The sequence below is a fragment of the Microtus oregoni genome, unplaced genomic scaffold (assembly GCF_018167655.1).
Source record: "Microtus oregoni isolate MIOR12 unplaced genomic scaffold, Mior012 000017F_ref0000208, whole genome shotgun sequence".
NCBI classification, from domain to species: Eukaryota; Metazoa; Chordata; class Mammalia; order Rodentia; family Cricetidae; genus Microtus; species Microtus oregoni.
The window spans coordinates 5,768,193-5,796,075 of NW_024543076.1; the positions used below are offsets into that span (position 1 = coordinate 5,768,193).

General features: G+C 48.4%; 1 protein-coding gene across 3 annotated transcripts; it reads right to left on the bottom strand.

Annotated features, from left to right (window-relative positions):
• Positions 1 to 1,213: 1,213 nt before the first annotated feature.
• Positions 1,214 to 27,883, bottom strand: Phf24 (PHD finger protein 24). Of its 3 annotated transcripts, none has more exons than XM_041667579.1 (9): positions 27,501 to 27,883; positions 22,284 to 22,417; positions 7,826 to 8,207; positions 6,731 to 6,916; positions 3,616 to 3,694; positions 3,126 to 3,331; positions 2,634 to 2,794; positions 2,264 to 2,359; positions 1,214 to 1,909 (listed from the first exon to the last, which is right to left on the bottom strand). In XM_041667579.1, the coding sequence occupies exons 3-9, from the start codon at positions 8,201 to 8,203 to the stop codon at positions 1,813 to 1,815; spliced, it is 1,203 nt and encodes a 400-aa protein (XP_041523513.1). In that variant the 5' UTR covers positions 8,204 to 8,207; positions 22,284 to 22,417; positions 27,501 to 27,883; the 3' UTR covers positions 1,214 to 1,812. The 3 variants fall into 3 exon arrangements, with proteins under 3 accessions (XP_041523513.1, XP_041523511.1, XP_041523510.1); XM_041667577.1 differs by having other exon boundaries at positions 22,284 to 22,489; XM_041667576.1 differs by having other exon boundaries at positions 22,284 to 22,493.

Consider the following 27,883-nt stretch of genomic DNA (forward strand, 5'->3'; position numbering starts at 1 on the left):
TGCCTCTGTTCCCCAAGTGTTGGGATTAAGGGTTTGTACCACCATACCCAGCTTTAAAAGTAGTTTTTAAAAGCTGTGGGTTTCACAGTGAACCCCAAAATGTATCTCCTATCTGTATCATCTCAGTCCTACATAATCTGTCTCCAGCAGTTTACCACCCTGCTTCTGGGGTAGGCGGTTCCTACAATCAGACCACCCAGGACTCTAGGCAAGGCCCTGGCTTCAGTTCCCACTTCACCTGAGCATCACTGGGTGATGGGCTCCTTCTGTAACCATCCACTTTAGTACAAGGGCTTTGAGCAGTGGAGATAATGCAAGCTTCTGCATGACTTGGCTCAACCCTCTCTTGAAGAACCCTTCGTTGTCAGAACTGGCTATACCTGAGCCATCTGGTTGAAAACAGAAATCCAGAACCTGGAGCCCAGGTCTAAGGGCTGATCCACGCCATATACTAAGGGCTGACCCACGCCATGTACTGACTTGAGAGCTTCAGAACTGGGCAATGGGCTTGGGTAAAGCTTGCTGGCCAACCCTGGTGCACCTGTGGCACTCTCTGCTGGTCCACAGAGCTTCTCAGGCTAGCTGTAGCTCCTAGCATGGAGGGGAAGACATGAGTTAGCAGCCGAGAGAAGCAGCAGCTGAGGCTACAACTCCATGATGGGCAGAAGGACAAACTCTTCCCCCTTAGGATGCTGACTAGGACTTCTTGACAGTTGAGATACAAATCTTCACAAGCCTTGGCCGTATCTTCTTCTGATTCAGCACGACTGCTAAGGAATTCCACAGAGCTCCTGCAGGCTATGGACGAGGCCGGCCTGCCCTCCACACGATGCCACATTTCTATGTCTGCGGTGGAGCTGGGCTGGGAAGCAGGACAAACCTGCTTTTCTCTCCTCTCCCATGGGATTGTATCCTCATCGATCTCCGTGGCAGCCAGTGAAGCATCTCCCACAGAGGGCTGCAATTCCTGTCAGTGCATCTGTCTCACTCGGGTCCCTAGAGCTTTGGACCATGCGATACCATTCAATAAGTAGGGGCCAGGAGGCTCACCTTGGTTTTCCTGGTCTGCTAACGGCTTGTGAAGCTGGATGACCTAGTTGAAAAGTTCCTAGAATTCTGGGTCTCTGGGAGAGGCTGTTTCCACTTTCTGCAGTGAGAAACCCACAAGCTAGTTTCCTCTTCTGTCACGAGGAATTAGAGTTTAAACACGAACTTGAGGGATGAATTTTCACTGTTCTCCCACAGCACACCTGAGGGACACACAGACACTCACGAGCAACAGTGGCTCATCACGGAAGGGGGTTTCAATGTGGGCAGGGGGCCTCTGGGCATCTCCTGGAGGGGAAGCGAGGCTAGTCTGCCCCTTCCTTTCTACTGGAAAGCAGAACTGGCCAATAGAAAGAGTGAGACGAGAGACGAGACCATCTCATCTACACCAGGGGGTTCACAAAGGGATTTTGGTCCTTTTTCATTGAAAAAAGAACCAGGAGTTTGAAGGCATGGCTACCTAGGCATGTATGCGGCTGCATGTGCAGGTGCACATATATGTACGCATGAGGTGGCAGAGGGCGGGAGGTGGTCCAGTAGCAGGTGAAGATGCCACAGCTCTCAGGGCTTCTCAGTGTGGCATTCCACAGGCTGCCTCTGTTGGCAGGGGAACGGTGGCTTCAGTGTCATAGAACTTAGTGACAAATTAAGATGCTGGCAGTGCCCCATTCCTGTGAGCCTCAGTGCCAGAGGTTGGTTGAGGAAAGAGAAAGGAGAGGAGGGGGAAGATGCCACCGTCCCGGAACTAATCTTCTCTGCCCCACACTATCCTGGGGGTTTCAGGTGAATCGCTCCACTGTTAGGGCGAGCAGCCAAGATGTAGATGACATTCTCTCTTAGGAAGGTGGGCCAGTCCACAGATCTGCGGAGAGAGAGAGAGAGAGAGAGAGAGAGAGAGAGAGAGAGAGAACAGATTTGTCAGGCTGGGTAGAAAGCCTGAAGTCCTATAAGACCCAATCCTGGTGGCAGACTGGTTGGCAGGCTGGCCTGGCCGAAGCTCGGGGAAGCTTGCCTCATGTCTAATATGGTCAGGGTGGGCTATGCCACAAAGCTAGCAGATCAGCTGTCTGGCCCTAGAGACCTGGGGTCAAATGTGTCCTTTTGGAGCCTGGTTTCTAGGGTGGACGCTTGCTCTTCTGGGGTGGAAGTGGTAATGCCTTCTTTTATCTATAAGGGGTGTTGTGGCTGTATACAGAAGAGAGGGGGGTCAGCTCACCTGGATTCCTGCTCTGTGGGCAGCAGGGTCTTATCATCACTCTTGCTACTGCTGCCGGCTGGGCTGCTGTCTGCTATGGGACCCACGTGGCTGATGCTGCCAGGCACAAGAACGAACATACAGTTAGGAGCACGAAAACAAAAGGCTGTGAGCCCTCCCTCCCAAAATCCGGTGGGCCCATGGACCCAGACACGCCTGTCTAGGCTTTCAGACATGGGGCAGCACAGTCTAGGACAGAGATTGCCCCACGTGCTGCCTCTACCTAGTCCACAGGGGGACCTTCTGCCCACAGGAGAAGCACATGCTATACCAAGGGCGTCCAGATGGAACAGGCAGAGGGCCAGGGGGGCAGGATTGGCGAGGAGCAGACCTGACACTGCAGGAGGACGCCTCTGCCAGGCGTTTGCAGAACCAGGAGTGCCGGGCATGGTGGCACTCTGCTTCACTGATGGTGCTCCCGCTGCCCCGCGCCAGGAAGGTGGCCCGGGCTCGTTCCCTCTCCTTGACGGTGAGAAGCCTCAATAGAGAGTTCTGGAGAAAAAAGAGCCAAGTTAAGGTCTCGAAGGTGAAAATATCTTGAAAACCACAGAGAATTGCACTTCCATGTCCAAACCTCTGCTGCCCTCCTTAGATATTCCCAGAGCCTTTTTGATAGCCTGACATTTTTAGGGGCGTCCGGTCACAGCCGATCTTCTCCAGCAGTCTCCTCAGCCCTGGTCACTGGTCATCTACCACTGGATGGACCTGACACCCTTTCCCGATCCCTGCTCTTGCTTAGACAGTTCCCAATGCTGCCCTAATGTGCCCAGCATGCACCTGAGGCCTCTGACCCGCAGGGACATTCGTTACTGCTGCTCCTCACCTGGGGACGCAGCTGCTGCAGCAGTAGGAGAGATTCATGGGACAAGAAGTCGGACCACTCTATGTGGCCTCGGTGTTCAGGGTCCAAGGCTGCAAACTGGCGGGCTGCCTGTTCCTCTTGCTCATCGCTCAGGGCCCTGTTGCTATCCCCTCGCTTTGCTGCTTGGTGGCGATAGCGCACAAAGTCGTCCAGGGTGAGGGAACAATCTGTGGGAGGCATCCGTGCTGACTATGCCCACCCCTCCTCAGCCCCGGACACCTTCACTCACCTCTAAGGAACCCTCAGGGCCCCACAGTCCCAGTTCTCATGGGGTTACACCTCCCATAGCCAGGAGAGCTCAGGGGAGCTGTGGTGGAAGGCACTGCCTCTGATGGCCACAACCCAGGAAGAAGGAAGAACTCACTCATCCCTACTCCCCAAATCCCCAAATTCTCAGGAAGAAAGGGGATGTGGCTGGCCCCTCCTTCTCGGCAGCGCCTGCTGGCCTTACCAGGGATGACTTTACACCGCTGAAAGGTCTCTGTGAGGCTGTACATCTCCTCCTCCGTGAGCAGCAGGTTAAGGTTGTCCTGAGGGAACGTGAAAGCCAAGTCAGTGGCCATACAGGCCAGCGACAAATGAGAAGCCCTGGGTCAAGAGGGTGGGAATGTTCCCCCCAAAGAGAGGTCAGGAACCCCGATCCCAGCTTCCACTCACAGTCAAGGAGACTAAGGCCCTAGAAAGAGGGAAGATTTGCTCTGAGCTGTCTGAATTTGGGGAAGAGTCCTCCCTGGAATCCAGATATCTGGCTAAGTCCCGTTAGTAAATACTGCTTTCAAGTTACCATGAGCAAACAGGGATGTCACAGAAGCACCTCAGGAAGCTGCTGCAAGGTGTACTTGGCGCTGTCGGTCCTAGCCCAGATGCTCAGCATGTATTTATTAGAAGCACTGGCTGTGCCTAATGCACATTTTCGTTATAAAAACAAATAGCCCTGCTTCTAGTGGGTGTGCAGCTTTAAGCGGTTCTAGAATGATTTTGAAATGTTCCTAAACAAGATGAATTTTTATGTTGTCATAGAAGTTTTAATTACTAGGAAGCACTGAGAACTTATTTTGTTGGCAGTCCTATGAAGTCTTTAAATTATGAAAGTTCTTTGTGGAGTAGCAGTGATGCATGCCTTTAATCCCAGCACTCGGGAGGCAGAGGCAGGTGGATCTCTGAGTTTGAGGCCAGCCTGGTCTACAGAGCAAGTTTCAGGACAGCTAGGGCTACACAGAGAAACTCTGTCTCAGAAAGCCAAATAAATAAGTAAATAATAAGTAATTAAAAAAGATCAGAGAATAAAAGTCCGTTGCAGTAGTAGTTGGTTAACTGTCCTCCTAAACTGTCAGCCAAGAGCATATGCAGGTATCACATGGGTACCCATCTATGGGTTTCCCCCGAGAACCTGATGACTCTTTCAGTAGACACCTATTGAGCATCTGGCATGTTCTGGGCATAATGGCTGTGTGCTCGACACTGTGATGTTTGGTGTGGCTGCTGCATGTGACCATGAAGGGGGTGCAAGGAGAAACAGAAAAAGATAAGGAACTGTGACGTTCCTCAGATGGCCTGGGCTGAGACCCTTAACTTGGGCGTTTGTTCTAAGGACAATGGGAAGGCATGGAAGGATGGTTGTCATTGTCAGATCTCTGACTGCTATGGGGAAATGGTTCAGAGGGACAAAATCTCTTAAGTGGCTGTTGTAATGGTACGGGTAAGAAAAAATGAGTGTCTAAAACCAGAGATGAGAAGAGGGAGGGGCAAAGAGGGGTGTTGGTAGCCAAGTCAACAGAACCTGGTGACCCAGCGGCTGTGAGGGAAGAGGGCCAGGGAAGAGCTGGGACTGGGAAACCGGCGAATGACATTACTTTTCACAGAGGTAAGGGATGGAGAAAGAGCAGCTGTAGGCAGAAAGGCGAGTTCATTTGGGGGCATTCTAAGCATGAAGCACTGGTGAGATATCGAGATGGGGAAGCCCCTGAGGTAGGAAATTTAAGTCTGGACACAGATATGGGAATCACTAATGATTAGATAGTGAGAAAGACGATGGGACCCCGAGGAATATAGTACCCAGAATGAAAACAAACCATTGCTGTTGAGAAAGAATGATCAAAGGCGGCCAGAAGAGACTGGGAATACTGGATACCAAGCAAAGACTGTGGCAGGTTGTGGCAGGCTGTGGGAGGTGGTATTAAGAGTGGTGATATTTATTATTTGTGAACATTTTATCTAGTTTCCATATAGTGTATACATTTTAGAAAACAAATGCCAAGAGAAAGAGAAGGAAATACGGAAGTGTTATCAGAAAGGCTGACTAAGAAGACACCTGAAAAGGCCTCTTTGGACTTGACCATTGAGAGATTATTGATGGCCTCAGTAAAAGTCCATTCAGCAAGGAGCTGAATGCAGAGGTCAGGCTGGAAGGGCAGAGAAGTCGGGAGACAGTGAAGTGCTCTTAGGAAGTATGGTTGTGGATGGAGGGAAGAGAAAGGGATGAACTCGGAGGAAGTCTCTGTAAGAGGCCTGCAGAGGTGGCGACAGCAGGACCCTATCAGAACTGGGAAGGAAGCAGAGCATTCACAGAAGACAGCAAGGAGACACGCACTGACTGAGGCAGGCCCATGCTGGCAGCACACCAGTGGCGGGGTTGCCATAAATGCTGGTGCTGGTGGCAGTGTCGGGGGAGGAGGGGAGGGAGGCAAGGACGGAGAGGACAGCAGAGCTGGGTGTGTGTTCTGTGGTGTATTTCAGAGTGGGGTATGCAGTAGCTGGAAATAACTTCCAGACTTGGCTTTGTGGATCAGCTATAGGTGGAGAGTCAGAAAGTAGCACATTTGCTTTCTGCAGGCAGAGGAAGAAGACAGTCGGCAGCTGCTCCGTGCACTGAGTCAGAGGCTGGTGAAGAATCCGCAGGACGGCACAGCAGGAAGGAAAGGCTGGGAGTCTACTCAGGAATGGTGATGAACGGCTGTGAAGCTGGCTTTCAATGGGAACCTAGGATTCTTTCTGCCATTAAGAGCTGGAAGGCATTTCTACAGAGTTGCAGCGTTCTCAATCAATACAGCTTTGCTACTCAATTCACATAACCATCACTTCAGAGATGCAGAACCAACGCTCCCAATAGGCAGCAGGTCAAGCGAGGACATCAAGACTGAGTGTTTTCCAGAGACAGAAGCTACCTCTCTGGAAGCATGCTGGTCAGGACACCAGGTGGCTTTTTCAGGTAAGTATGAGGAACAACAACTACAGACTTCTAGAGAACCTGACACTTCCCTGGGCAGAACTGCTCTTCATCGGTTAGACTTGTTCTTCTTATGATTACAGCTGAGGGTGGTTTGCTTCCTCTGGAAACTCTTAGGTCCAGCATGTACCAACTGGGCCTGTGGGCTGCTGGCATGTGTTTTGTGTCATGCTGTGTCATGTAATACACTACACAGCAAGGAATTGATTATCTACCTATCTAGCACCCTTGCATGCACTGTTAGGAAACCCCTTAGGTCACGACTTAGAAGCAGCCATTTTTAAGAGTGGGCCTCTGGAAAGACGCCCAGTTTTCCTGCTGTCCTGCAGTCCAGACTCACACAGTAGTAGCAGCTCCAGCCGGTCTCGGTGTGGGCCATCTCTGTCACCTCCGCTGCACTGCTTCCTTGGAGGTAGCCCATGCGGCGCAGACAGCCATCGTGGAAGACCCTGGTGCAGACGCGGCATGGGAAGAGGCTCTCGGCGGTCCAGACTTCACAGATATCACACATCTCATCGTTGACAACCTGGCCGGAAGGAACAGGATTTGAAAGTACAGAGAGCGAGATCCTACGGGCTGCTGTGTGGGCCTGGGTCTCTCTGAGCCACGGTGAAGGGTAAGAGTGTTCTTCCTGGTGGACGAGAATCAGGAAGCTCTTCTAGCTGCTTAGGGCTCTGTTACTATGTTTCTGAACAGGGATATGATTGGCACGTCATAGAGAATAATCTGTGTGACCGATTGTCCCAAGCACTATATGACATTAAAAAAAAAAAAAAAGCCGGGCGATGGTGGCGCACGCCTTTAATCCCAGCACTCGGGAGGCAGAGGCAGGCAGATCTCTGTGAGTTCGAGACCAGCCTGGTCTACAGAGCTAGTTCCAGGACAGGCTCCAAAGCCACAGAGAAACCCTGTCTTGAAAAACCAAAAAAAAATAAAATAAAATAAAAATAAAAATAAATAAAATAAAATCCCAGCTGTCTTAATACTATCTATATGCCAGTAGAACCCCACAGTCATTGTATCTTACCCCAGTTCCCCTTTTCAAATTTCCCAAATGTCCCCTACAAAGGGTTGGTACCTTCCGTGGTTGAGAATCCATAGATGATAGGATTAGTTCAAGCTTTGTCATGCAGCCATTGCTTCCCACTCAAAAGTCCAAGTCTTACACTATGACTAATCCAAGCTATACTTAGTGTTTTACTCTTATGAAATATTGCTTCCCTTTGTGGTACTGGGGATAGAGGGACTTGAACACACAAGGCAAGCATTCTACACAGAGACACATTTAAACCCATCTTGTGGGGCAAGGACTGTTCTGAACCCAGCTTCCTCTTCTGTTCAAGTCTCACCTCAACCACACCTAGTTTTCCCTGTCCTGTTCTTTGATCCTTTTAAAGGCTAAGACAGGGGAATCCTGCCTTAACGGAACACTCACAGGCTCCCGGGGATCCAAGCAGATATCTGGAGGTTTATCGTCATCCAGCTTCCGGGTGGGTCGGATGAAGGCAGGGGGTGTGAATTGACTGGTCCTGTCAAACTCCTCAGGCTCAACTCCACGCCCATCTCGAAGCCGCTCCCAGGCTGCACGGTTGATGCTGCTCTCTTCCTGAACCACGGGGGCACTGGTCTCTGCTTCTTTTTCTTCCTGTACTTCCTGAACAGAGCCCTCCACAGTGCCGCGGCGGGACCCTGGTAGCTCACCCCCACGTCTAATGGAAGGCCTGTCCCGTAGTCCATCCTTGAAGGCTGACACAGCCAGGCTCACCTTCTGCACCTGCTCGACGGTCTGCCGCTTGGACATCAGCACCCCCATGGCTCTGTGGACAAAATCAGTCTTATCTATTCACGGAAAAGACAGGTACTATTAAATAGTGCAGCAAGGCATACTGGAAAGGGTTTATGCTAAGAAGTCAGAAGGCCTTGCTTGGTCTGCTTCTGACTGGTTGTGTGATTCTGGTTTTGTCATCTGTGGAATGAGGGTTATCTGTGCAGCGCACTTCACAGGGCTGTCATGAGGACACCATAAGAAAACGAACCTGGACTCATATTTGGTTTCTAGCCATAAATAAAGGACATTGAGCCTATAATTCATGTTCCTAGAGAAGCTAAATAAGGTGAATCCAAAGACAAACACATAGGCATCCTCAGGAATATTAACCTTCATCAGGCGATGAAAGGAGACAGAGACAGAGACCCACACGGGAGCACCGGACAGAAATCTCAAGGTCCAAATCAGGAGCAGAAGGAGACGGAGCACGAGCAAGGAACTCAGGACCACGAGGGGTGCACCCACACACTAAGACAATGGGGATGTTCTATTGGGATCTCACCAAGGCCAGCTGGCCTAGGTCTGAAAAAGCATGGGATAAATCCGGACTAGCTGAACATAGCGGACAATGAGGAATACTGAGAATTCAAGAACAATTGCAGTGGGTTTTTGATCCTACTGCACGTACTGGCTTTGTGGGAGCCTAGGCAGTTTGGATGCTCACCTTACGAGACCTGGATAGAGGTGGGCAGTCCTTGGGCTTCCCACAGGTCAGGGAACCCTGATTGCTCTTCGAGCAGATGAGGGGGGGGGGGGACTTGATCGGGGGAGGGGGAGGGAAATGGGAAGCGGTTGTGGGGACGAGGCAGAAATCCTTAATAAATAAATAAATTAAAAAAAAAAACAGCTCCAAAGAATTGAAGACACCACAAATGGCCACCACTGGGGACAGTGAGACAGCATGGACTTCTCTACAGGTGCATATCAAGGAACTGTTTCAGAGACTGAGGCAGGGTTATCAATGATATACTGTTGAGTCAAAACAGCCAAGTTCCACTGGGTCTGTGCTCTCTGAATTCCTCTGTGCCTGCGTCATGTTTAATTTCCATAAAAGTGTGTGCACAAGTAAATGCATACACACCGTTTTGCATTAACGAGAGGTCAAGGGCAAAGTCCTTTAAACTTTACAGTGCATAAAACCACTTGGTAAAAGTGGAATAATAACAATAATTGGCAATAAAATAAAAATAATTAAATGAATATTTAATATCAAGGACCCCTGAGCACCTAGAATCTTGAAATACCCATAAATCATGCTACATCAAGTAGACAGCAGGAATGGTGCCTCAACATGTGTTAAGGTTTTTAAAAATCATCCCCATTGTTTAGAAAAGCAAGCTAGAAGGTAAGTAAGTACCTTCAGGCTAAGTCCTGCAGGAAAATATTCCTCTCCTGGACATCAGACACACACAGGGTGAGGCTCCAGGCTTAGCTCACCTGTATATAATTCAGGGAGTTGTGGCGACTGGAAGATGTGAGTGCAAACAGACGCTGGACAGACAGAATCAGGGCATGGCCTCCTCAGAGAGCCACTAGCAACAAGGCCATGGGGATCTGCAGTAACTAGCTGGATCCTAAGACAGACAGCAGGGGAGCTAGCTGAGCTTCCTCCTTGTGTTTGTGAGCAGCTTGCTTTCTTCACTGTATGTGACGTCTTTGCCTACTCTGCTCCCCAGCTTCTCTAATGTTTATCAGATACTCCTCTCAGCCTTGATCACTCTGCTATAACTCCCCTGCCCCACTCTCTTGCTGCTCCTCAGACTACCAAATCTGTCATGACTCAGACACTCCGTGTCTTCCGTTTCCTCGCTTCCCCCCTCACGTGACATTCCTCTTCAACTGTAATTCTTTGCACAATGAGGCTGCTGTGGTCAAACATGTCAACCCTCAACATTTCCCTTCTTGGCTTTGCTTTCACCTCCATCCTGATTCCACCTGGCATAGTGAGTGTCTAACTTAATTGGGGATAGTGTTTGCCCCATTGAATCGTAAGCACCGTCAGTTCTGGGATCAATATGTTTTTACAGCTATATTTTCAGTGTCCAGAGGAACTCCCGAACTGAGCAGACATGTAAATCTCTATTTACTGTACATAAACTAGCATCATTCTAAAAAAAAAAAAAAAAAAAAAAAAAAGAAAACGAACCTGGGTAGGGGAGATAGCTCCACCTTAGAGAGCTTTGTGCCAAATGCTTAAGGCCTGGGCTTGACCTCAGCATCACACACACACACACACACACGCACGCACGCACGCACGCACGCACACACACGTATACACGCCCACACACCTCATACAAGAAAGGAGAAAAACAGTGCTTAATTAAGTAGAGTGTACCACACATATGTGGTAACTGTCTACCTTGTTATGGAGAGCTGGTCTAGCCCAGGGGCACCAGGTCTCTGCGACTCTGAGGCGGTTGGGGTGGTTGAGACTCTAGACCTCAAGTTTTTCATCTTCTAAAGCAGACTTAACCTATTTCAGGTTTTCTGATCGCAAGAAATCTCCTCCAGTGAGCACTGTGCACAGTTCACCCAGGGTCTTATCGAGTGCTGGCTAACTTTCAATCCAGAGTGAATGAATTTCTATTCTTAGAAGACTCCTTAATCAGGCTGCCAGGAAGCTCCATCACCTCCACGTATGTGGTCAAGGTCACAAACACCCCTCGATCCCCTCTCGTGGGTCTCCTACTCACAGACAATAGGCCTAGTCAAGCTCTACGGTGGGTGCCTTTGCTCTTCTAAGACTTTATTTCTGCTAACGTTCACATTTCACCTTTGCTTTTAGACTCTCCAATAAGGTCCATAACTTTTCACAAGTTAAAAGGAATCTCACCCCCCGTTCCCTGCAGAACCACAGTACAGCGTGGGAAAGTAAGGACATGGCACGGTGCATTGCAAAGCTGGTCTACGCCTTCCTACTCTCGGAAGCCTCCTGGAAGATGGCTGGGGAATGTCTGCTCTTAGCAGAGCAACAGTCCACGTCAACCTTGTGCTCAACACGCTAATCAAGGCGTATTGAACAGTGCCACGTTCGTGTCACTAAGCCCTCATCATAGGAAACGGAGACGGACCGCACCACACCACACATGCTTTTAAACATCAGACTCCAAGGAGGAACTCCAGGACCGCTTAAAGAGAGCTGAGACAGGACAGACAGACCACCTATCCATTAGCCTTCTCTTACAAAACAGTGTAGACACACAGGAAACATGGGTGAGCCTGGGAAGGAGACAGTCATGAGAGGGCAGAGGCTCTGTGATTCCGTTTCTGTGAAACGTCCAGGAAATCTAGGGAAATAAACTGGTGCCTCCCTAAGTCTGCAGAGAGCTTGTGGGTGGGTGTGTTGCTAATAGGTGTGGCCTTATTTGGTGGTGGTGGGGCAACAAAGGCGTTCTGATGTAGGAGCATGGTGATGACTGCCTAGCTGTGCAAATGCTAAAAATAATTTAGTGCTACACTTTAAATGAGTAAATTTTATGCTACAAACTATATAGCAATCTGGCTATTTTTAAGGATTTTTACAAAAGTGTGAGACCACACTATCAGGTCACAGAGGACCTCAGGGAATGTGTGAGAAGCTATCTTCAGTTTATTTGGGGGAAAGCGGCAGCAGGGAAAAGGTAGCGACAATGAGAGGACTACTATACTAGGCTGGGCAAGAGGCTGAGTGGGGGTTTGCAATGAATAAGAGCAGGTATGACGCTGAGTGCACTTGCTGCCATGAAAATAGAATTGGGGACTTTTAGGAATAAACTGGTGACTGGCTGGCTGAAGGACAGAAGGGTAGATGGCAGTTTTAAGTAGACTAGAAGAAGAGAAGAACCAGCCAGAGAATTGGAAATAAGTTGAGGAATCACTGGGTTAAGGAACCCTGGGACACTCAGGCTTCCCACAGCAGCATGAATGTTTCCCAGGGCTCTCTACAGCTTTTAGGATTGGATCCTTTAAGTCTGTGCCTTACGGCTCGTGAGGCATCTTACATTCAAACTTTCCCTCTCTTCTCTGTGTTCCAAGCTCTCCTAGTCCTGCTCCAGTCTTTATTTGACATGCTTTCTCTATTTCTGGAAAGTATGAGCACCAATTACTGACTCCTCTTTCCAGCTCGCTCAAGTGTTATTTCTTTGGGGAAGTCACCACAGTCTCCAGACTGGAGTGCTCCCAGACCACACTCTTTCTCTAGAGCAGCCTCCAGACTGGAGTGCTCCCAGACCAGGCTCTTTCTCTAGAGCAGCCTCCAGACTGGAGTGCTCCCAGACCACGCTCTTTCTCTAGAGCAGCCTCCAGACTGGAGTGCTCCCAGACCATGCTCTTTCTCTAGAGCAGCCTCCAGACTGGAGTGCTCCCAGACCATGCTCTTTCTCTAGAGCAGCCTCCAGACTGGAGTGCTCCCAGACCAGGCTCTTTCTCTAGAGCAGCCTCCAGACTGGAGTGCTCCCAGACCACGCTCTTTCTCTAGAGCAGCCTCCAGACTGGAGTGCTCCCAGACCATGCTCTTTCTCTAGAGCAGCCTCCAGACTGGAGTGCTCCCAGACCAGGCTCTTTCTCTAGAGCAGCCTCCAGACTGGAGTGCTCCCAGACCACGCTCTTTCTCTAGAGCAGTTTCCAGTCTGGAGTGCTCCCAGACCACGCTCTTTCTCTAGAGCAGCCTCCAGACTGGAGTGCTCCCAGATCACGCTCTTTCTCTAGAGCAGTCTCCAGCCTCGAGTGCTCCCAGACCAGGCTCTTTCTCTAGAGCAGTAACTTTCCTCATCATATATTTAATGGGATGACTATCTGATCAATGTCAACTTCCTCTGACTAGTTCACCCTGCACAATACCCACCTCCACCCTAGTGAGGTCTCTGGAACATAATAGATGCTAATAAGCATTTTCAAAACCAGGCATGGCGGCTCATGCCTGTAATTCTAGTACTCCAGGGACTGAAGCAAGATGGCTGCTGTGAGTGCAGGGCCAGCCTGGGATACAGAGGAAGACACTGTCTCAAAACACAAGGTGGATGGCTTCTAAGGATGAAACCCAAAGTTGGCCTCCGCCTCCATAGGCATATATCCGCGCACGCGCGCGCACGCGCGCGCGCACACACACACACACACACACACAGCCCTCTGTACATGCAGACACATACACACAGATAAAACCCAAGCCAAATCTTTGCAGTTAATTGTCAAGAAGTCTTCCTTTTCCCAGCAGAACCTTACTATGTACCGTGCCTGGGACAGTCACATATTGTTTCCAGAAATATTTACTGCTTGTGCGCACCACAGTGGTACAAATTTCTACTCCACGACTTCCTGTTACTAAGCAAACTCATATATTCTCAATTTTTTTTTTTTTTGAGACGGGGTCTCACTATGTAGCTGTGGCTGTCCTGCAACTCGCTCTGTGGACCAGGCTGGCCTCAAACTCACAGAGGTCTTCCTGCCTCTGTCTCCTGAGTGCTGGGATTCAAGGTGTGTGCCACCATGCCTGACAGAAACCCATTCTCTTTTTTTAAAATATTTATTTATTATGTATACAATACTCTGTCTGTGTATGTGCCTACAGGCAGAAGAGGGCACCAGATCTCATCACAGATGGTTGTGAGCCACCATGTGGTTGCTGGGAATTGAACTCAGGACCTTTGGAAGAGCAAGCAATGCTCTCAACCACTGAGCCATCTCTCCAGCCAGTGAAACCCATATTCTTGAATTGGTAAATTGAGAGGGCCTGCCTCTTCCATGTTAGTTTATAAAATTCAGGCTAGAAACTCAAAAGGATAAAAACCCTGACATAGAAAACTAAAGAATATTTTCTGTGAATGTGTCTTCCAGGGCAGTGGTTCCCAACCTGTAGGATCAAATGACCCTTTCTCAGGGTCACATATCAGATATTTACATTACAACTCATAAAAGCAGCAACATGACAGTTATGAAGTAGAGATGAAGTAACTAAACCGCTGATCAGTGGACAAAGCGGATTCTTTTTAAAGAATAATCTTATTTTTATGCGTGTTTTGATCACATGTATATCTGGTCCCACTTGCATGCCCAGTGTCTTCAGAAGCCAGAAAGTGGCATCAACTTCTCTAGAACTGCAGCTATGGACGGCTGCGAAGCACTGTATGGGGGCCAGGAATTCAGCCCAGGTCCTCTGGAAGAGCAAGTGTTCTAACCACCGGGCCACCTCTCCAGGCCCTCAAAGTTAATTCTGATTAAAGCATACTTCCCTTCTTCCTATTGAAATAAATATCAGGGGCTGAAGAGAGAGCTCAGCAGCTAAAGCTCACGAAGGCTCCAAGGTCTGTGCTCAGCACCCAAGCGTGGCAGTTCACAAACGCCTCCACCTTCATCTCTGGCCTCCACAGACACCTGCACTTACAAGCATATACTGCTCCCCCATACAAATAAATAAAAAGCTAAAATAAAAAAAGATGCTTTGTTCCTAATATTAAAAAGATGGACGGCACAGGGAAGACTCAAGAGTGTGAAAACCACTGAGGTGCAAGTGTGTCTCTGTCGAAAAAAAAAACGTCCAAAACATGTGAGCCCATTAGCGAACGGGGCACAGCCCCAAATGCCGGCAGTGACTGTGGCCTGTGAATGAGAATGGCCCCATGGGCCCACGTGTTTGTGTACTTGGTCCCCAGTCGGTGGGGCTGTTTGGGAAGCGTTAGGAGATATGGCTTTGATGGAGGAGGTGTGCCGCTAGTGTTCTGCTTGTGGATCAAGACGGGAGCTCTCAGATGCTTCTCCGACTGCCCATTGCCACGCGGTCACTCGCAGAGTTTAACGCTCTGGGAGCATAAGCCCAATCACACGGGTCTCTTTTATAGGTTTCCTTAGTCACGTGATCTTACTACAGCAACAGAAGAGGAACTAAAGCGGGGTCTGAGTTTTAGTGAATGAATGTATCCAGTTTTCACATTTTCTGTTCTATGTTTTCCACTTTTCCTTCCTACCCCCTTTCCCGAGTTGGCAGCTAACTTTGGTGTGAGATAGTTTATTGCTTTGGACTATCTGTTAAAGCCTGTGTCTGGAGCATATATTCTAGGCGTTTAGAACACTCACATTCTTTTATAGGCCTAAATGACCTAAAGAGGGTTGCTAGCATTAAGGGTGTCGAGGAGAATGTATGTTCCTGTAGGCAGGAAGGCAAGAAGAAGAGGAATGTTAAATCGACACACAATCCTTCCCTGCTGTTTTTCTTTTTAAAAAGATTTATTTCTTTTTTTCTTTTTTTTGATTTTCATTCTTTCTTTCTTTCTTTTTTTTAAATATTTATTTATTTATTGTGTATGCAATATTCTTTCTGTGTGTATGCTTGAAGGCCAGAAGAGGGCACCAGATCTCATTACAGATGGTTGTGAGCCACCATGTGGTTGCTGGGAATTGAACTCAGGACCTCTGGAAGAGCAGGCAATGCTCTTAACCGCTGAGCCATCTCTCCAGCCTGATTTATTTCTTTTTATTTTACGTGTATGAGTGTTGTGACTGCATGTATGTCTGTGTACTTTATATGCATTACCCACACAGGCCAGGAGAGGGAGTCAGATGCCCTGGAACTGGTGTTACAATCAGTTGTCAGTCACTATGGATGTCAGAAATCAAACCCTGTCCTCTGGAAGAGCAGCCAGTGTTCTTAACCACTGAGTCATCTCTCTGGTCCCCCTCACTGCTATTTTCAATACATCTTATTTAGTTAAAGCTACCTGCTGGGTGGTGGCGCACGCCTTTAACCCCAGGACTCGGGAGGCAGAGGCAGAGGCAGAGGCAGAGGCAGAGGCAGAGGCAGAGGCAGAGGCAGAGGCAGAGGCAGAGGCAGAGGCAGAGGCAGAGGCAGAGGCAGAGGCAGAGGCAGAGGCAGGCTGATCTCTGTGAGTTTGAGGCCAATCCGGTCTACAAAGCGAGATCCAGGATAGCCAGGGCTCCACAGAGAATCCCTGTCTTGAAAAAACCAAACCAAACCAACCAAACCAACCAAACAAAGGAAACTCCTAAACTACCCTATAATGATTCTCCATAGTGATTCAGAATCATCAAAACAGTTTTAGTGTCTAGTAGTTGTACAAAATAATGGGTTCCATTATGCTTTTCCACACATATAACAGAATGCACTTTGAACATATTCACTCTTGATTACCCTTTCTCATCCCTTTTCCCATTGGTCGTTCCTCTTTATGAAAACATCCCCTTATACCCTGACATCTTCTATAGAAATCTACATTCAAATATGAACAAAAAGAGGGAGCATCATCTGAGTCTGTCTTACTTGTTTAACTTGAAGGTCTCTGGCTCTACTTATCTTCCTGTAAATACTTCGCTCTGCCTGAGAGCCGAATAAAATTCCATTGTGTGTAAATGCCACATCTCATTCCCCGTCCATCTGTGGACCGGCATCTAATAACCTGACTACTGTGAAGAGTGCCACAGTAACATGAGTGTAGCTGGACACGGGGCACACATACACCTTTAATCCCAGCGCTCAGAAGGCAGAGGCTGCCAATCTCTGGGAGTCTGAGGCCAGCCTGGTCTACAGAGTCGCTCCAGACTAGTCAAGTCGAATAGTGAGACCCTGCCTCAAAACACATAACCAAAAAGGTACACATATATCGCAATATCTCTACTTTTTTGTTTGTTTTGAGTCTCTGTGTGGCTCAGGCTGGTGTGAAACCACACACACATATATACATACATATATGTTTCTCTCTCTCTCTCTCTCTCTCTCTCCTCTCTCTCTCTGCAAAGCTGGCCTGGATGTCAGGGTCCCCCTACCATAGCTTCCTGAGTGCTGGGATCCCAGGCATATTTCACTGTGCTTGGCTTAGTTATCTCTGGTGTATTCTGATTTTACGTTCCTTCAGGTACACAACTCAGGAGTAGACAGTATGGCAGTCTTGTTTTAGTTTTTTTTTTTTATCTCTGTGCTTATTTCCATAGGGACTGGACTAATAACCCAATATCCATGTTAGCATTGTTGTGTTTTCAGGGCGACAGCTATTCTGACTGGGGTGAGGTGAATCTCAATGCAGTTTAGATTTGCATTTCCTGGTTACAAAGTATGGCGAACAGTTCTTTTTAAAAAATTTTTTAAAGATTTATTTATTTTTTATGTACATTGGGGTTTTGCCTGCATGTATGTCTGTGTGATGATGCCAGAACTGGAGTTACAGACAGATGTGAGCTGCCATGTGGGTGCTGGGAATTGAACCCAGGACCTTTGGAAGAGCAGTCAGTGCTCTTAAACACTGAGCCATCTCCCCAGCTCCAGAAGTTTTTTTTATGTGTTTATTTTCCATATAAATGTCTTTTGAGACATTTCATTCAACTTATTCTCTCTCTCTCTCTCTCTCTCTCTCTCTGATACAAGGTTTCTCTCTGTAACAGCTTGTAGATCAGGCTTACAGAGATCTGCCTGCCTAATTCCCAAGTGCTGGGATGCAAGGCGTGTGCCACCACTGCCTGGCATGGTTCTTTTCCTTTGGCAGTGCTGGGACTGACCAGGGCTTTGCGCATGTCATTCAGGAACTCCATCCCACTCTTCCTTTGGATTTAAAGATGGCTGTGATTCCTAACAGTGTGGGATGGGAGGTCTACCAGTGAGAGACTGGCCAAAGGACGCCTGCTCTGTGACGGGACATGGGAAAGATGTGAAAGACTACAGTGGCTTTGAAAAAAAAGAGAGGTCACAAGCCAAGCAATGTCGGTGGACTTGAGAAGCTGGAAAGACAAGGAACAGGCGCACCCCTGGAGTCTCCAGAGAGCTGTGCACCCCTGCAGACGGACACCTCAAAGCTAGCCTAGTGAGACTGTGGCCCATCACTGGCTCCAAGAATGGGAAAGAGAATGGATTTGTATTTTTAAAGGGGAAATAATGACAGAGAAAAGGAAGAAAAGGGTGGAATAAGAGAATGGAAGGAGAAAAAAGCTGCACTCTCCACGACAGACTGATTCTTTTAAAACCACAGTGTTAAACAACATTTACTACTGCCCACTCCCTTTCTGAGACAAGGGCTTTCTGTGTAGGCCTGGCTGACCTGGGACTCCATGCTGGCCTTGGCTTGAAGATATCCACCTGATTCTGCCTCGTGAGTCAGATTAAAGGTGTACACACCACCATGCGCCTTCCAACTTATTAAAGCATTTTTTAAAAACAACGGTAAGAGGGGAGAAATAATTTCAATAGGAAACTACAAAATAGCTTAATAGACAAACTATATAAAGTTTGATTTAAGTTTTTGAAATACAAAGATAAGAGCAATAGTTCCCAAACAGTGAATAAACTGGATTCTGAGGATAGGGAAAGTCTATGACAAAACTTCAGGAGTTAAATGAGTGGGCTGAAGTGCATAGAAAGTATAATATATACTCATATTTCTTTTTTTAAAACGTTTAATGATTTATTTAACATTATTTTATGTGCATTGGTGTGAAGGTGTCAGATCTTGTGGAACTGCATTTTCAGACAGTTGTGAGCTGCCATGTGGGTGCTGGGAATTGAACCCGGGTCCTCTGGAAGAACGATCAGTGCTCTTAACCGCTGAGCCATATCTCCAGCCCCTATACTTATATTTCTAACAAATAGTTAAAAAGCCCATCCTTTCTTCGTTTTTAAAATTATTTATTTTATTTTCGTCAGTGTAACAGATTGTAAAACACTAGAGCTTAGCAGTGCCCACCTGGCTCCTGGGGCTATAGGGAGTGCACAGCTCTCCAGACAGACAGGAGGAGCCTCTATGTCAGAAGACTTAGAGAGCAGTGATGAGACTTTTATGTTGATTAGAAGGCATGGGCTGAAACGTAGCTGGAGACGTTTATCTGGAAATCCGGAACATACTAAAATCACTTTCCAGGATTGAGTCACCGGGAGAGCTGCAGTATGGGCATTTGGTGCTTTGGCTTTTTCTGATGACATAAAAAGGGATACTTAGGAACATCACTTTGCAGGGCATTAGCGTCCGGAAACAGACACCTCCCAACCCTGTAGCTCTTCCCACTGTCTGCTTCCACCCACTGACCCATGTCAGGAAACCACTTTCTCAGTCTGAAGATATGAAGATAGCTCAGACGGCAATGAAGTCACTGAGTTTATTTTTGGGAGAACTTTTATGAAGGCAGAAGCTTACATGCACTAAGAAAATAATCAAGTATAAAAAGTAAGTAACATAATACCCTTGTCATTGTTTCTTTGAACACGGCTATCCTTTTTATTACAGATGGTTCATTTTTCTAGATCACTATATGCCTCTAAGGCAAAGATTGTGAAGTGGAACCATTATTAGGAAGCCATTAAGATCCAAATGAGACCTCAAGCCATTTTTTTGTTTGTTCATTTTTCTCATCATTTTGAAATGACGGCTATGATTTGATTATAAGCTGTGAGGACACAACAGGAAGTAAGCCTGAAGAACAAGGCGAAATCTCTAAATGTCTAATGAAGAGGACTACAAAAGACACCTTGATTAAAAGCGAGTGTGCTGCGGTGTTGGAGAAATTAACACAATCAGCTCTAATTCCTGGAGAAACAAGTGGCACTGATTAGTGACGGGAAAAACGGATGCCTGGTGAGAAAGCCCGATCTCTCCTGTGCGGGAAGAAAGTCCTAGAAGAAGAGCAGCTTAAAAGGAAGTAAAAGATCTCACAGATTATTCCTAATGACTACTTCTTTGGCTGGTGGGTGGAATCTCTCTCTCTCTCTTTTTCTGCTTCTTCAACAAGAATGAAAAGGGGATAAGAAGATGTTGTCTCTCAGGAATGAGGTGACTTTGTGCCTATCAAGGTTTTGTGGTATCCAGGAAAAAGAAAAACCTTTAGGGGCAGGGGCAGGCGGCGGGAGATAATAGTGTAGGCAAGTAGGGTTATCTGACTGTGGAACAGGAGGAAAAGAGAACGGCAAAGATCAGAACCTTTCCTTCAGCAGAGAAGGCTGTTTAGATGCATTTGTCAGGCAGAGCGAATATGTGGGCAGCTTAGAGTGTGCAAGACACACCCGTTCCTTGCAGAGCACCTGCTTAGAATGCAATGGGATTATTTATAAGGACGAAGTTGTGTGAGTGGAGCGGTTTTGCTCCACAGCAGGGGCTGGGAAAGAAACAAGGAAGGCGAAGGCAGCAAGGGAACCTCTCTTGCCAGACACTCTGGCTGTGGAGAGGCTGAGGGACAACCCTCCCAACAGGCAGGAGTTTCCTTATTCAGCATGCTACCGTAAAGTACGCTTGCCCACTTGAGCCTGATCCTTTGTATAGGAATGAATGCTGTTTGGAGGGCCCAGGAGCAATTAAAAGGGGTTTTCTGGAGCTTATGAGGGCTTTCCTAAGCAGGAACAGGCAATGCGAACCCCTCAGTGCGAAGGAGCAGGCTGAGGAGTACTGAAAGTTGAGTGTGGTGACACACACCTGTAATCCCAGCATTTGAGGGGCTGAGGCAGGAGCGTCATTGTGAATCTGAGGAGAGCCTGGTCTACAGAGGGAGAGAAGGAAGGAGACAGATGATAGATGGATGGTGGATGATGGATGGATGGATGATAGATGATAGACAGACAGACAGACAGACAGATAGATAGATGGTGGATGATGGATGGATGGATGATACATGATAGATAGATAGATAGATAGATAGATAGATAGATAGATAGATGGATGAGAGGAGGGTTGAGCTTATGGAAAAAGAAATGAAAACAAGGTAGGAAAAAATCTAGATGGCTCCTCTGCCTTTCACAGAACATGAATGTTGCAGAGATGACTGGGCAAAATAAGTTTATTTCAGACATGATGTCAGTATCATTTCTTTTCTTTTTTTTGAGACAGGGTTTGTGTATCAGCTCTGACTATCCTTGTTGGCCTCGAACTCTCAGAGATCCACCTCTGCCCCCTGAGTGCTGGTATTAGGCGTGTGCCACCGGTGCCTGGCTCCAGTACCTTCCTATTCATCAGTGTTGGCCAGAAGCTGGGCTTGTTTATGCAGGCCTGTAATCCCAGCTGCTCAGGTTTCTGAGGCAGGGAATCACAAGTTCAAGGCCAGCCTGGACTGTGAAGTGAATTCAAGGCCAGCCTGGCAAATCAAGCAAGCAACACTCAGTCTCGAAAACCCGAAAAGAGGGCTAGGGATGTGGTTGAGCGGTAAAGAATGTGTCTAAGACAAGGGATCCTAGATTTAAATCCCAGTATTAAAAGCTAAAGAAAACAAAGGCAAATCTGGCTGAAACCTGGACCAGAACACGTCTCTGGAACTATGCTCAGTGCCTCACATTAGCGCTGCCCCCTCCGGGGTGGAGCCCGAGCGAGCAAACGGTGAGTCAGGGTTCTGCGGTAAGAACACCCACCCACCACACAGCAACTATGAGTGGTTTTCTGGCCGCAGAGGGCAGTTTCTGCTACTATCTGCCTACAAAGGGGGGGGGGGGGGGGATGAAATTCTGGAACTTAGCCAGTTTCCACCACCACCATGGTGAGATGGGGAAACCACCACTTCCAAGTCTGTGTCCTGTAGACTACAGCTTGGCACACAGGAGGGCAGCTTGCTACGGGCATAAGAAGGAAGCTTAGGAAATGTATCTTCTTGGTCCTGGATCTGAGCGGAGAGCTGGACAGGAGCAGCAGCTGTGCATGAGTGTGTGGAATTTTAATTGGTTGATTAGTTCCTGGAAGCATGTCTCAGAAGGACTGACCAAGAACCTAAGGGAAAGCGCCACAAATAACATAGAAGGGAAAAGTTACAAAGTATAGAAAACCAACAGAACCGTGATCTGTAAACATCAACCTAGAGCAGCGGTTCCCAGCCTCCCTAACGCTGTGACCCTTTAATACGGTTCCTCATGTGGTGCTGACCCTACCCCCACCCCACCATACAATTGTTTTACTGCTACTACATAACTGTGATTCTGTGTGTGTTAGGAATCGTAACGTAAATATCTGACATGCAGGATATCTGATATGTGGCCCGGTGAAAGGGACTTACAACCCCCAAAGAGGTATCGCCCACGGGTGGAGAACCGCCAATTTAGAGAGCACAGCACAGACCCTGAGCTCACCACACACACCAGCATCAGCCTGCAGAACTCAAGCAGAGCTACAACAAAGAATTCCCTTACCCTCTGTCGGGCTCTGGGGTGACCCAAGCCGCAAATGGTCCAGGTCTTCTCTGCTGCCTGTTGCTTTAGGGAATCCAGCCTCTCAATTCAGTGTCGTCGGAGTCCGTCTCTAGTTGTCGGGCCCTGGCCGGAGCCTACAGATGGGGTTCAGTTCTCATTGTCTGTAGACCTTGAAGGTTTCCCTCCCCATCTCCTGCCGTCCACGTCTGCCTATTTGGGAAGACACAGTCACCCACACTGCAGAAAGATGTTCAGGACTTTCTAAGAAGCAGACAGGCTAAAGGCTGAGTGAAACTGTCTTCCTGGCCTCGGCGCAAGGCTGCGAGGCAGGAGGGACATCCTGCTGCTGCTTAATATTTACTGAAAGCTCACAGAGCTTTAATATACACGAGAACAAAATGATGGCATGATCTTTAGCCTCTGGGGGATTGGGCTGTCTTCATTAAAAGCTACAGCTCTGACTTCCCACAGAAGCCAAGCAACAGTTAAGAAACATCACACTGGCAGTGATTGGCTGGTGGGATTGCACTCAGCAAGTGAATTTTTCCAGCAAGATGGAGAGGCACTCCCTGTTTTCTGCTTAGATCCCCAAAGCACAGATTCAGCTCCACTTATGCAGTTATTACACCTTAATTATTACCATTTGCTTGCTTTTTGAGGCTGTAAATGTGCGTGTGTGTGTGTGTGCAGCCTACTATGTGTTTGGCACAAATAAGTGCTAATAGCTGTTGGTAGATAAACAAATAGGATTTTTGCCTGTGAGGATGCAGAGAGTATGTGCATGTGTAGGGGCATGCGTGTAGGATGCAGAGAGTATGTGCATGTGTAGGGGCATGCGTGTAGGATGCAGAGAGTATGTGCATGTGTAGGGGCATGCGTGTAGGATGCAGAGAGTGTGTGCATGTGTAGGGGCATGCGTGTAGGATGCAGAGAGTGTGTGCATGTGTAGGGGCATGCGTGTAGGATGCAGAGAGTATGTGCATGTGTAGGGGCATGCGTGTAGGATGCAGAGAGTATGTGCATGTGTAGGGGCATGCGTGTAGGATGCAGAGAGTATGTGCATGTGTAGGGGCATACGTGTAGGATTAAAATAAAAGGTGTTGCTGGAGCTAAATTTTGAAGATGAGTGGGAGTTAACCCAGTGGATGAGGAAAAAAAAAGCATTCCAGGAAGAGGTAAGAACACATGCCAAGCATGGAGCTATAAGGGGACTCCATCATGACTTAGAGCTATGAAGCCAGCTTGGGTGCTGGATAGAAATAGGCAAGGAAATCTGCATTCACATATGAATTAGCATCAGCTCAAAGAACTGCTTTGATGTAGTATGCTTAAAATATTTGTTAACAGAGCCTATTCATTTGAATCCAGGGATGGGGGAGTCTGGCCAGGATGATGAGGGGCAGTCCTGACAAACCCCAGGGCTGAGCAGTGAGTGCACTGTGACCTTTCTTTCCCAACTTCCTAACAGGAAACTCTTCCCCCCAGCCTAAGATCTGGCAGGTGTAGTAATCACTGGGGCTTTGTCTATGGGAGACATAAGCTTGAAAAACAAACACAAGCAAGAAGAGGATGCGCCAGCCATCTTGCTTAACGTCCACGAGAAGACCACAGGGACAGGAAACGTTTTCAAGATCAGAGCCTATGATATATAAAGGGCCTTGTAACTTGTGATGCTCTACCCAAACATATGACCAGCACAGGAAGGCAGGAGTGTGTGTGACCAGTTCGCTCAACACACACAGGCAAAAGCAACTTTGGAAGGGGGGTTGGACTGTGGCCGCCTGTAGAAACACCTCTTAGCAGCGCACTGTCAGTGACACCTGGGAAAAGGACACACTCTATTCTGGCTGCCATACCTAGCCTGTGAAGCTCTATTTTCCCCAGTCCTTTCCCTGCACTTTAAATTAATAGTGAACGAGTGAAGAAATGCAGACCGAGTCTATGCAAACCCCTCAAGGACAAGAACTTCCCTATTTATACGGCACAGCGCCGGCAAGTCAGCAGCACTTAGGATGTGTGCAGACCTCTGAGGGGATTGCTGGAAGGTGGGTGGAGAGTGGGCAAGATGCTGTAATGGAACCAATAATCATGTCTCCAGACGGACACTGACAGTTCAAGCTTCCTGATCCAAAGGCGGCAGCGCAATTCCAGTCAGGACTTAGTCATTAAGACTGGCGGACAAGTAGATAATGATATTCCCATCAGATATGAATAAGTAAATTTGGGGGATGAAGAAGCATTGCTAGAAAGGCGTGTGGGACGAGGGTCACCGGCTGCTAGAGCTGAAGAGATGGGATACATCAGCATAAATACGAGCCACTTAGGAACAGGTGGGAGGAAACAAGGGGTGTGGGAAATGGACCTGCGGAGGTTTTATTATCCATGTTCCAAGCAAAGGAAACACTTAGAAAACACATGGGTAAAGCTGGCAGAAGAAAGTGGTTAGAATGTGGTCAGGGAATTTGTGGAAGAGCCAAGGCGGAGAAATTCATATCTATTTGTGCTTACTCAGGTGGGGAAGGGAACTTCTTTCTTTTCCTTTGGAATGAAGCATTTTCGAGAAGACTAAGGCTGTCCAGTAACACCCGCCACACATATTCTGACTCAGGCTGTGCTTGGGTACTGTTCTGACAAGTTCTGAAACACAATGTTTACTCAATACTAGACATCAGAGATGGTACTGAGAATCCAAGATTTGAGGAGCATTTGGATCAATCAAGTTATTTTCCCCTAAGATTACCAGGGAGTGTGATACTCAGAGCCCTCGATGAAATGACCAGTTTAGTAACAACAATAGCAACACTTCAACAAGAAATATCTGAGAGCCTTTGACCCAGCTCTCAGGGGGCAGAGACAGGCAGATCTCTGAGTTCGAGGCCAGCTTCAAACAATTTTCCAGGACAGCTAAACAGAGAAACTCTGTCTCAAAAAAAAAAAAAAAAAATCAAAACCAAGCAAAGAACTATCTGAATTAGGACCGACTCCACCATATTTGCAGGCTTGCCTCAGTTCTCTCTTTAAACAATGGATGTGTTTGTTTTGGTCAGATGAGCTCATGAGAGGGCTTTCAGCTGAAAGGGGATCAGATACCTTTATAACAGGGGGATGCCCACGGATAGGAACCTCTGTCAGAATTTGCTTGTTGAGCTATGCATAAGGTACCACAGCCATTACATCCTTAAAGGAACCAAGTGGTTAAGGAAAAGCAAGCTCAGCTAATAACTGGTGAGTTGGGTTATTCGGTTTCCTCACTAGCTTGGTCTCTCTTCTCATCATGTAACTGCAGAAGCCCAAAGAAGCATTTTTTTTCTTTTTATCTTTTCTTTTTGAGACAGAGCCTAGAACTTGCTATTTAGCCAGGCTGGCTTTGAACTTGAGATTCTTCTGCCTCCACCTCCCAAGTGCCAGGATAATAGGCATATGTTACCACAGCCAGTGCAGAAAAATAGTGTTTTCTTGTTTGTTTGGTTTTGGTTTTCTGAGACAGTTTTCCTTGTAGCCCAGACTGGCATTCAACTTGTGGTGATCTCCCTGCCTCAGTCACAAAGTCGGTGTATATGTCTTCAAAGAAGCCCAGGACCAAGCCTGACTATAGGATGGACCTCTGCTCTGATTTGGCCATTGCTCTAGGAGGCTCGATTTATTAAAGCAGGAGGGTGCTGCTAGGTTTGGCTGTGCAGGAGGACAGAGACGAACAGGAACACTCCAGAATGGCTCTCTGGTAAATTCCATTGCTTGGCCCTTTCAACACTCCACTTTTGGATAAGAAGTCAGAATCTATCTTTGGGTCTAAAGTTAAATCCTTAGGATTCAGTTGGAATGAAAGTGTTGAGGGGGTGAGACAGGGGCATTAATGTATCAGATTCAGGCTTTCTCTCCCAGAAGCCTTTCTTGGCTCTCACCCTTCCCACTCTCCTGCTTCCTTCACACTGAAGAACTCTTCGGTAAAGTGTCCCGAGAGATATTTATGGATGAGTGTCCTCTGGTGTACGTAGAGGGCCACAAGGGAAGTGTGGGTGACTCAGAAGTGACAGTGTCTCCCTGTCTTTGTCCCCAAGATCCTGCAGCAGGGAAGGTGGCCCCAGGAGACTCTGTTGGGAGCCCCTTTAGTTCTCTCAAGCAAGTCCTGACAACCTGGGGATGGAGTGGATAGCCGCTCCCATGGTTCCATGTCAGTTAAACCGACCTTATCCATTTAGGAATCACATTTGCTGAGCATCTGCTATGGCAGAGCTCCATGCTTGACGCTACACCACAACTTATTACCAGCATCCACTCTTTCTTCTGCCCCTATTAGATACTTTCCTCTGAGTTAAATCTGAAGAACAGACGCCATCCTCCTAACGTTTGTGATCTCTGCGTCACAAATACCTAATGTTTAAATGGGGCAAGTTTATGAAACTGTTGTTATTATGTAAGATGTTCAAAAACCCTCTCCTCTTCCTTATTCCCTCCTCCAGAAACTTGGTCTTACTGCTCTCTGGATAGTCAAACTCAAGAGCTCAGATCTCCTATCTCTGATTTGGAGGCCTCACTGGTGCTGGTACCCCTTTGGCCCTGCACTCTTAGAAGCAGTTTCTGTCTCCCCTAAAGTCCAGCTTGAAGCCAACCGGGCTATCATACAGAAGAGAAATTCTAATGGGGGCAGGGTGGGAATTGGAATGAAGAAAGGCCACAGTCCCACAGAGTCCCCACTCCTTTCCACTATGTTCAGGGGTACAAGTGAGGGAATGCTGAGCCCCATAGGAGGTCAATGCCAAAGTCCTTGGAGCTATGATGCTACAAACGGATCCAATTTTTCCAGGCAAGGGTTCCTTCTGGGCATCTCTGGGGCACAGGCTGAGATAACCTGGGGTTCACCAAAACCACCTGGAAGGTCCCTGGGGTCCCTAGATGGTCTCGCATGGAGCCAAGTCCAGAGACTACCTTGATGTTGCCACTCTTACACAGAAGGCCTCTCTGGGGGCCTGGGGAGGATGCCTCTAGACTGGGGCTGTGCAAGGCAGAAAGTGCAGAGCGCCCTGGGCGTCTCCCTTCATGCCGCCCCACGGACTCCCTTAGGTGTACAGATGGCAGTAACTAGGGTGCATCCAATTGCACAGGGGCCCCCTGGGGGCGGCTCCCACACCAGCATCCAAGTCCGGGGAGGACTGTCCAGGACCGCAGACCCGCCCCTCAGGGTGACGGCCGGGTCCCACCGCCCCCGCCCTCGCTTACCGGGACAGTCCCCGTGCGGGACGCGGGTCCGAGGCCGGCGGACTCTAATGCCGCGGGCCCGCGCTGCCCACGGCCGCTCGGGAGCCGACGTGCTGGGTCGAGCGCCGGGAGCGGGCGGCGCGGGCGGCGCGACAGGCTGAGGCGGCGGCGCGCGCGCCCGGAGCACGCCCACCCGCTGCGCGTGCACCCGTGCCCGGCGCCTCCGGCCGGCCCGTGGGCGCGCGCCGCCGCACCCTCCCGAGCCGCGGGCGCGGACCGCGCTGCTGGGCTAGCCGCGGGCGTGGCGCGCGTGGCGCGCGGTGGGAGCACGGGCGAGCTGCTGCGGCGGCGGCCGAGGAACGGGCGGTCCGGGTGCCAGGGGGCGCCGGCACGAGTAGCCGGCA